Genomic DNA, 10,286 nt, shown 5'->3' with positions numbered 1-10,286 from the left:
CGGGCCAAAGCAGTGTATTGGGGTACCAAGATGCCCCTCAACTGCCAGGATCCCCTTTTCCAGGGACACGGGTCTCCACGCACGGCAAACACGCGGGTGGTCTCTTCCCATCTGGGTTCGATACAACAGGGTGGTAATCGAACACAGATGACAAGCCCTTACCAGTAAATTCGGCAACCACGACAAGGGGGAAGAGAAAGGAGAAAGTAGGAGAAAAGGGAGAGGAAACGGAAGGGAGGATAGATCACTAGGGTACCCCGGGGCGTGACTCCCTGTATTTACCTAAAGAAGGTAAACCCCCTCAGGGGAAAAGTTGTAAATAATTATCAATCTGATTTTATATCATCCTAGATTCTTTTATGAATCCTAGATTGATTTCTTACAATGATCAATATATTCGACAAATATTTGATATTCTAAATGTATTCAAAATATTCTAAAAATATTCTAAATATTCGACATGTGGTATTGAAAATTGAAATAAAGTAGAAAAAAATACATTTGTTTTCAACTACACCTTTTTGTCATACCATAAAATACCAGTTTGAATATACATTCCTTTTAAATTATTATTTTTTGAGGAAATCACAAATGTATTATTTATGCTAAATCAAATTGACGAAAAGATAGTCTTCTATCTACTTTTTAATTTTTTCAAAGAATCCAGAAAACTTAACTTTAAGGAGTCAAATAACTACATTACCAATACATAATACTATATTTTAGAAGAGTATAGATGACTATAAATAGGTTTAATGCTGTACGGGCAAGCAAATCTAATTTGGTTATCAGAATGGATTTTTAATCTGTAAAAATAAGATCGAGTTCAATAATTATAAATACAAGGGAAAATTTGGCTAAATTTGGTTCATTCGGATTTAGTAAAATTCAATCTTAAAACTTCGACAGCATATTTAATTCTTTGTCTCACACCGCTGTTTCTTTTATAAATTATTTTCGGATTCTCTAATTATAAGTAAAAACATATTTTGGTATTTTAAATTATGAAAAAACAGTTTAATAGTTACTAAAAATCTGTTAGATTATCGGAATTATATTTGAACTAAAATAAAAAATCCAAGGAAAGTTGTTCCAAAACAATTTTTTTATTCATATTCAAAAATTTATCAATAATTGATTTTGTAAATTAAAGACATTTCAATGATGAATAGTTGTTTTTCTTAGATATAAATAAGTGCAAATTTGAACAATTATTGTTTGGAAGTGAGCAGTGTGTGGAAGAATTTATCTTTAACTCAGAAAAAGGTACCGGTGTTTCATGCTATATTTCCTAATCATAAACTATTAAATATAATATTTTTCACACCTAAATTATTACAAAATAGCGAAAAGAGTATGAAAAATATTTTTAGTAAAAATTTTGCTTCAAAGGGTTGAGAACGGCCTATTTTGATGATAGAAACGATAGAAAACACATGTAGTGTGACTTCTGTGTTTTACTTATTAGAACTTGATATTTAAAGTTAATATAATAGATTGAATATCACAACGAGTGATACGTAAACACATAAAAATTATTCAACATAAAGACAGAATAACGTTGCTTGTTTAACTACCTCTGTAACTATATTTTTAATGTCTGAAAATGGTTAAAGAAAACTTATATTCAAATAAAATCTCATAATGTCAGAAACTGAAATATTTCACTATTTACATAAATTTATTGCAGTATAAAAGTTTATCATAAGTTATGAGGCCGAGTTCAAACTACAATACATATCGATCTATCATCTCCGCGGTGTTTTCACTTCCTTCAATCTCGCTGATATGCTGCATCTGGCCAACGTCTTGTGTGGAAACAACTTGGTAACAATCGAATGATATACCAGGCAGAGGTAGCTAATTTTTTGTCTTTTTTTTCGCCAGAATTTCATCAACTACAGTCAAGAGCTTCTATCGCTCAGTTGACTGTCGCAGAGTTTGCTGAAGCTGAAGCAGCATTTGCTGAATCAGAGTTTGATGAAGCCGAAGCAGCGCTTGCTGAAGCAGAGTTTGCTGAATCAGAGTTTGCTGAAGCTGAAGCAGAGTTTGCTGAAGCTGAAGCAGAGCTTGCTGAAGCTGAACCTAAAGTAGCGTTTGCTGAAGCAGTGTTTTCTGGAACATCACCTGCAAGGGAAGAAAAAAAAAAGTAATATTTTAATTTATGTTAAGGTCAACGTGTATTGACTTGCAAGAAACGTGAACCATCAGTTAGTCAGATATATGGTATTATTTATTTCAAATAAAATAAATGGGCGAAATATACAGTTAAGTCTATAGCCTGTCTATATAAATAACTTCTCTCATCGCAAAGTCTAAGACCGTCTGCTGCTAAGGAAACAAGAAACAGCGATTTTGAATTGGGGAGTTATTTCTTTCTATTATTTCCCTTCCTTCGTCGATCAAAGACTAATTCATTATTAAATATTGACCCAACACCGTTACTTGAAATAGTTAAACCTTTTAACAATAGTCACAACCACTGCTCTCGAGGAGAGTTTTGTACAAAAACAGATTATACATTTAAGTTCCATGCATTGGGAAATATTGTTAATTGTCAAATTCATTGTTTTACACAGGGAAAAAATTGGCAAACAACATTCTATTTGAAAAATGATACAAAAATGGTTGAATTCTTTGATGTAGTGTATCGTGGAATGAATTATGGAATGTATTCATGGATGTGTATTTGGTATGTGTCATGGAATATATTTGTGGGTTTTTATTTGGAATGTATTCATGGATTGTATTTATGGATGTGTATTCTTTGATGATTTCCGCTACTTACATTTCGGACATAGGGCAGCCTGGATGCACACGCCTTTGTCATCTCTTTTGTAACCATCTCTGCAATCACAACCTGAGCGGCACATGAAAAACTTGCAAGAATGACAGTTTGCAGTACATCTATTGCATGGGCTCATGCAATCCGTTTCTTCTTCGTGGTCTAAACAAACAGCTGAAGGAAAAAATATCTCGATTAAACATTTGCATAATGCATTCAAACCTGAAATGCGTTGAATTTATTTTCTGTTACTTAATAAATTTTTATTTTCTACTACTTATAAATTTTCTGATCATAACTAAACAATCTTATTACTAGCGTAAGAATTTCTTGCTTTTTCTTTTAAATTCAGTGAATTTAAGTGAATTTTATTTTGTTCATTATTTATTCATTGGAGATTAGTACACTGCTGGCCACCGTAAATGCAACACCCTGAAGGAAGCATGCAAATAACATGAAATTTACAACATGCATTAGCGAAGGTGAGATATGCAAATGATGAGAATTTCAGCGCAGATGCACATTACGCGCGCCTGTGGCCCCACTTCAAAGCGCTATTTAAGGCTTGGAGATTTCGACGATTTCAAGTTCGGTAATTGTGGTTTTCTCAAAAAACGATCAATTATGCCTCGTAGAAAAAAGCGATCATCTTTTGATCAAGTATCCGAGTTCGACAGAGGAAGGATAGTGGCCTACCGAGATTGTGGATTATCTTTTAGGGAAATCAGTAGTCGTGTTGGACGAAACCAAACAACTGTAATGCGGATATGTGATCGTTGGATGCAGGAGGGAACGACGAACCGACGTGTTCGATTGCATCCACCTCAGTGCACCACTTCACGTGATGACAGGCGAATTGTGCACATGGCAGTGACTGATCGCTCAGTCACATCACAAACCTTAGCACAGCACATTCAGTCTGTAACGCATCATCCAGTGTCTGTACGTACCATTCGACGCCGTTAACAGCAGAGTGGTCTGTCCGAAAGACGTCCATTGCTTCGTCTACCCTTGACGCAGAACCATAGACGTCTCAGCCGCCAATGGTGCGATGAAAGAAGGATGTGGACGACAGAATAGAATGAAATTGTCTTTACTGACTAGTCACGCTTCTGTCTGCAACACCACGGTGGTCGCATTCGAGTCTAGAGACACCGTGGAGAGAGGATGCTGAACAGCTGCTTTATGCACCGCCATACTGGTCCTGCACCGGGTATTATGGTATGATCACTCTCGCACTCCTCTAGTACGCATTGCCGGTACTTTAAACAGCCAGCGCTACAGCTGAAGCCAGTTGTCCTTCCTTACCTCCAGAGCTGCCCAGAGCCATATTTTAACAAGATAATGCGCGATCACACGTGGCACGCATTGTCCAAGGGTTCTTCGTCAATCGCCAGATTGAATTGCTTCCCTGGCCAGCTCGCTCTCCGGATCTTTCGCCGATAGAAAACATATGGCCCATGATTGCTTAATGATTGACCCAGATTACAGCCCCAGCTGCCACACCAGTTCAACTTTGGCAACGCGTGGAAGCTGCGTGATTTGCTGTACCCCAAGAACACATCCAAAGTCTCTTTGAATCAATGCCGAGGCGAGTGGCAGCTGTGATCTCCAATAATGGCGGTTACTCTGGTTACTGATTTTGGCAGGAACCACACTTCACAGAAGTCTACAAATTTAATAATTTGATACTTGGTCAACATATTATCTACAAAATAAATTTTGTTGTGATATCTCTTGTCTTTCTTGGTGTTGCAATTTGGGTGGCCAGCAGGGTAGTATATATATTTTTTAATTTTTATTTTTCTTGCTAATGAAGGGCTTTCTGTCATGCCAAGTCTTCATGAAACATAATCGTTATCGTTATATCTTTTGTCGATAAATTGAGAGTAATAAAATTGACACATTTAGATAACAAGACTAATAATAATTCTAAATAGTAATTAGTCTTACGTTCATTAAAAAATTAAAGAAAATATGTACAATAAAAATGCGGAAAATACTAAATTAAAATTAATAAATTTATAATATTTCATTGATGAATGCAATTGCAAATTAATAAATGAAATAATAATTTACTTAAGGGCAGGTCAACTATATTATTTTTGTTTGGTTGACTCAGATGGCTTATTGAACTAGTTAAAAATAACTAATTGTATAATTAAATTATAGGTAACATTTAATTAACATAATTAATTTTTTTGAAAATTCACGAATATTAAAATTTTTTTTTCGAAAACTAGTTCAAAAATTGATTAAATTTTTAACGCTATTTCTAGCAATATATATATTTTTTAAATAAATTTTATTTACATCAGGCCTGAAACGAAAGAAAAATGAGAGAAAAAAATATTTTTACGTTCAGCACATTCTTCAGGGTCCACGCAGCTTCCATCTACATCTCTAATGTAACCCTCTCGGCAGAAACATCCTTCATTACACACCGTGTCTTCACATGCTTCTGCTCTTGCGTAATTCTCACATGTGTTGTGACACTCAGGTTTGCAATCCCACCATTCTTCATCGATTCCACAAGCCTCTGGAGAAAGAAATTAATCTTGTTGTTTACGTGAATAATAAATGTTAATACAAGCTTATCTTATCCAGGGTGCGTAGCGTTTTTAAGAAGTGCTTAAAGGTGCTTATTTTCGATTTTAATAAGCCCTTAAAGGTGCTTTTTTTCATTGGGTGTTTTTAAGAAGTGCTTAATTTTCCCTTTTTCAAAATGATATTTTTCCTTTACCATGCTGATTTTGGCTACGAATTATGCAAAAAGACACAGCTCACATAGTTTTATTCAACGTTTTCACAATTAATTCAATCCCAATCTATTTTAGCTTATTGTCAGTCCGTAGCGTATGAAAACGCCATTCGTTATACATGATTCAAAATTTCATGATTTTTGACAATTGTCAAAAACAATGTCAAAAGTTTTTTTTTTTTTTTGGCTTGACGGTTAAAACGAGATAAAACCGTCAATTGTCAAAAACTTTCCAACCCTTCCTAATCAAGATATTTTTTTATGTGCTTAAAAATATTTTTTGAGTGCTTGAAAAGTGCTTAAAAGGTGCTTATTTTTTGTTGAATAATTTGGCTACGCATCCTGTTATCTTATCATCGTTGTTGAACAGCTGATCCTATTTTGAGTTTACGACTACCAATGTTTAACTCCTAGTGATCTTGATCACAATCCAGAAGACAGGGGAACTCCTGGGTCAAGCATTGGGAAAAAATTTGCCTTCGTAGAGGACTTTTTGATGGAATTAACTCTCATTTGCGTCAACTCGGGTCACCTCATAAGGAGATGAGCTCTCTCTCACCTGAGCCAATACGACTTAGTTAGTGCAAGCTATAAAAAAGTGGGAAAACTGAAATAAGACGAGGTAGTAGGATTAGGTACGTCCTTATCAACACTGTTTACCAGCAGGTAGATAGTGATACTTATTCTGTAAGTCAAGAATAAACCAGAATCAAATAGACAACTCGTTATATTTTTACCTTGTAGCGTAGAAAGGTTAAGTATTAACTGATTTCATTGGTAAAGCATAATTGATTCAAAATCAAACCGTTCTTTGTCAGGATGTCAGATTTTCTTCGGAAAAAAAATGCATCAACATTTGAATATTTTTAAACACGAATTATTTTATTTTTAAGTAAATAGCGATATTTAAAGTTTTTTTTAAGAATACAGAAGCTTGAGAAATATCAATCCCCCCCCCTGTTTTTTCACTCAAGTTCTGAAAATTATTTTCACTTCAGAGACAGTAAGCATCTGTATAAGAGTTACAAGTATACAAGTACACGTTATATAGGTACAATTTTATTATTTATGAATTTCTTCCTTATTTATATTCAAGAAGCAAAAGTTTCTAAATATAGATTTTTTTTCTTCTTCACAATTTAGATGTCAATTAATTTTTACAATTAACCAATTTTAATTTTTTAGATTCGTTGTTCATTTTTGTTTATTTTTTATTATCTATTATCGGTTCTTTTTTTTAAAAACTTTTTGTACAACTTGAATTGATTGTGAAATTTTTTTGATTCAAGATTTGTAATTTTTATGATTTAAAAAATATCGGAATCGCTCTGATTTATCAGTTATTATTCAGTTCAGAGACTAATTTACGAAAGGTCATTTGAAGCACATGTCCCAGGTTTCAAAGTCCAATAGATATATAGCCAAATTACAGTTAACTATTAAAAAAAATCAAAAACAAAATTTAATTAAAAAAATCTTTAAACAATTTGAATTTTTAAATAAATAGTAGGGTCAATTGTAACATTTTTTACTTAACTATTTTTAACTAACAAAAATTCCAATATATTATTAGTATTAATTGACAGACGAGTAAAGTAGACTATCCTCTACTAGAAAAAAAAATAAATACCTTATTTTAAATGTTATTATATATTAGTTATTAACAATTTTTGACAGTCGTGCTCTCGTTACAACTGACCCCACTTACGGGGTCAATTGTAACAGTTAATAAATTCAACTAAAACATAGTTAATTATACATATTATCATAGTTGTGATATATTTTTTTATTGATCAAAATAGTAGTGATATTTTAGGAGTAAAAATAATAATGAGCAGAGACCTAAAGGGTTAAACTTTTAACTTTAAGGGGTTAAAAATTTTAATTTATACTGTGAAAGGTGACAAATAAAATAATGTACATGCAACATAATATAAATGATATAGGAAACTATTGGTGGTTCTTAAAGAGTTAAGTAATGGTTTGTAAACATAAGATTATTTATTTTCAGCTGTTGCAATCGCCCCTTTACTTATTGTTACAATCGTCCCCAAGACATCATTTCAGCTTCATTTGTTAAAAACAATGCTAGTTAATTAACAAAACTAATCTTTTTTTTTGAAATGTTAATTAAGGTGTCCTCTTACATATTCGGTTAATAATTTTTATTTGTTCAAACAAAATTACTTTGTTACAATATAATATTCTAATAGCAAAAAAAAAAAAAAAAAATACTTCCGTAGCGTGAAAATATCTTTTGTGATGTAACTCTTTCAAAAGTACATAAAAATGGTTGCCAGCAGGGGTGTACATGTAGATTTATTAAACAATCCTAATACGCCACCTAGGAACCAAATCTAGAACCCGACACACGAAATTTTTGCTCTGTTATAATCGTACCCTGTTACAATTGACCCCACTCTCCCCTACTCTGTTTTTGTAAAATCGGTCCCTGATTCCGTTTACTTACGTTGAAAACAATCTTTGACATCAACACAGTTTCCATTTTCATCAATAACGAGTCCAGGACTACAGAAACATCCGGGTTCACAAAAGTTCGGTAAACAAGGCACATCACTATCAAAGTTGAAGCAAGTGTGCTGACAATGTGGTACACAACTGTAATAAGTCTCATTAACTTTGCACTTAACTCCTAAATAAGGATTCACAACATACATACAAGATTAGTAAAATATTTTTTTTACTATTTCTATGAAGCTAAATTCAACAAACACAAGTAAAAGTATGGCACTTGAGATGCTATTTTGGTAATCAAACTTTAATCGTACTGTTCAAGAACCAGAAAGTACTTTTAAATTGTGCATCGGAATTTTTGAGCAAATTCCAAGGTAAGTTTAAATCGGCATGACTTTAAAAAAAGTAAGCAATTTTTAATCCTAGATTTTTCAATGTAAATATAACATTAGTCACCATATAATGCTGTGGAGGGGGTAATGGGTCGGCACACACTGATACGACGTTCCGGTACTTTTCAGTGAAGCAGAATACAAAAGTATTTAAGTATTTTGCTTTTATGAAAAGTATTATTAGAATAATCCGCTTGTAGCAGTAACAAATTGAAGCCAAATTTTGGAAACATGTTAAAACAGAAAAAAAAGCAATTGTACTAGATTGAGACAATAAATCTGTCACGAAATTAATCACCATTGGACTCAACATTTCTGTTTCTAAACTGCGACAGTGAAATATTATTTCCATACAGCTGTCCCTAGGAATATTGTTGAGAAAAACAATAACTCACTATGGAAATTTTTTTAAATTGTTTTAAGTTGCTTCACTTATTAGTTTTATTTATAAATATTTCATAAAATTTTAATCTCCTAAATATTATAAATAAATTTTTAAGAAAGAAAAAGTAAAAATAAAAATGGAAAGGAAATTTTTCGATTTAGAAAAAAAAAAAATTAGGACTCCAAGGAAATAGAAATAAGGGAAATTAAGTAAATGAAATTTCGATAATTTCAGATGATAGGATAATTGATGATCAAATCAATGACATCAAGGAAATTTTTTTTTCTTTTCTGTTGCAGGAGATTTTTTTTTAACAGATTTTAGATACTTTTGTATTGCTGATATAAAATTTGCGAACAATTTCTTTCTCTAAGCTCCAGTGTTTTTTAAAAAGGCATTTTATTCTATTTTTTTGTCGAAATATGCAAGTTTAAAAATGTCATATGTCACGGGGGATCATGTAAAAGTTGCAACAAACTTCTAGGGAAATTAGGACATATCATTGGGATTAAAATTGCATAGAAGCCCATGACTGGAAATGTCATCATGCGCCGCTAATAGCACTTTCATATTATGAATTGTTTCTCTGTTAGCTTCTGGACGAATATTAGGGAAGCAATCATAGCCGCGCGTATAACGAGATTTCCGAACTTGAGTTTCTATGCAATTTTAATCCTGATGATGTGCCCAACCTAACTCCCATAGTAGCTTGTCTCAATTTTTACACAACCCCCCATTATACATAATGTTTTTAAACTGGTACATTTTGACAAAAATAGACTAAAAACGTCATTTAAAAAAATCTGTAGTCCCATTAGGAGCAAAATTTATTTATAATTGAAATCCCGATACTCAAATTAGGCAATATTTGCACAAAGGCAACAGAAATTTGTTCCCAAGTGTTATCAGCACTTTAACACAGCAAAAAGAGAACATAATTATAAAAAAACAAAGAAAAATTTATAAGTTTCAAATGCTGAAAAAACACTGAATCGTATATAACAAACCTGGGGGAGGAATGGCTGTAACAGGAAAGTTTTCTCCTTCATCTTCATCCATATCAGATGTTGAATTCCCACTAACTTTTGGCATTTCAGTTATTTCCCCTAGATTATAAGTAGTCATAATTATATGGTAAATTAGAAGCTATTTTTTTATTTTGAAAATTTGAGAAATTCAAAAAAGGACCACCATAAAGAAATTCTTATCGTTGAAATTAACTGATTCGGTAATTTGCGTAGAGAGAGACGTTTCACTCCTTATTTTTGTAACAGGGCAACATCACTGACATGGATGCTGCCATTGTTGCCCTTGACTTTGAAGTGTGTGGATAAGCGTTTCTATTTTCAAATTACATTTTATTAAATTTCTAGCGAGTTTGATTCTATATAAGAACACAAATTGTTAAATATAAAGTTGAATTTGTTATAAATGACTCTGTTGCACATTTGCATCAGCCTAGCATTGGCGTCCGGGACTTTCCTAATG

At 32.7% G+C, this 10,286-nt stretch overlaps 1 protein-coding gene across 8 annotated transcripts in view; it reads right to left on the bottom strand.

Moving 5' to 3' along the window:
- Positions 1–1,087: 1,087 nt before the first annotated feature.
- The window catches only part of LOC107437944 (uncharacterized), a 34,921-nt gene continuing 25,722 nt past the window's right edge, over positions 1,088–10,286 (bottom strand). For all 8 annotated transcript variants that reach the window (XM_087166029.1, XM_087166024.1, XM_087166021.1 and 5 more), the window contains 5 exons: positions 9,806–9,904; positions 8,017–8,199; positions 5,145–5,324; positions 2,789–2,959; positions 1,088–2,127 (listed from right to left, as the gene is read on the bottom strand). In XM_087166029.1, coding sequence (XP_087022155.1) covers positions 1,922–2,127; positions 2,789–2,959; positions 5,145–5,324; positions 8,017–8,199; positions 9,806–9,904 — 839 coding nt within the window. In that variant the 3' untranslated portion in view covers positions 1,088–1,921. The remainder of the gene's footprint in view (positions 2,128–2,788; positions 2,960–5,144; positions 5,325–8,016; positions 8,200–9,805; positions 9,905–10,286) is intronic.

This window comes from Parasteatoda tepidariorum, chromosome 6 (genome assembly GCF_982258835.1).
Source record: "Parasteatoda tepidariorum strain Cologne lab strain chromosome 6, Ptep-v5.0, whole genome shotgun sequence".
NCBI classification, from domain to species: domain Eukaryota; kingdom Metazoa; phylum Arthropoda; class Arachnida; order Araneae; family Theridiidae; genus Parasteatoda; species Parasteatoda tepidariorum.
The sequence above is the reverse complement of the archived record's forward strand: the minus strand, read 5'-3'. Positions and strand labels throughout refer to the sequence as shown.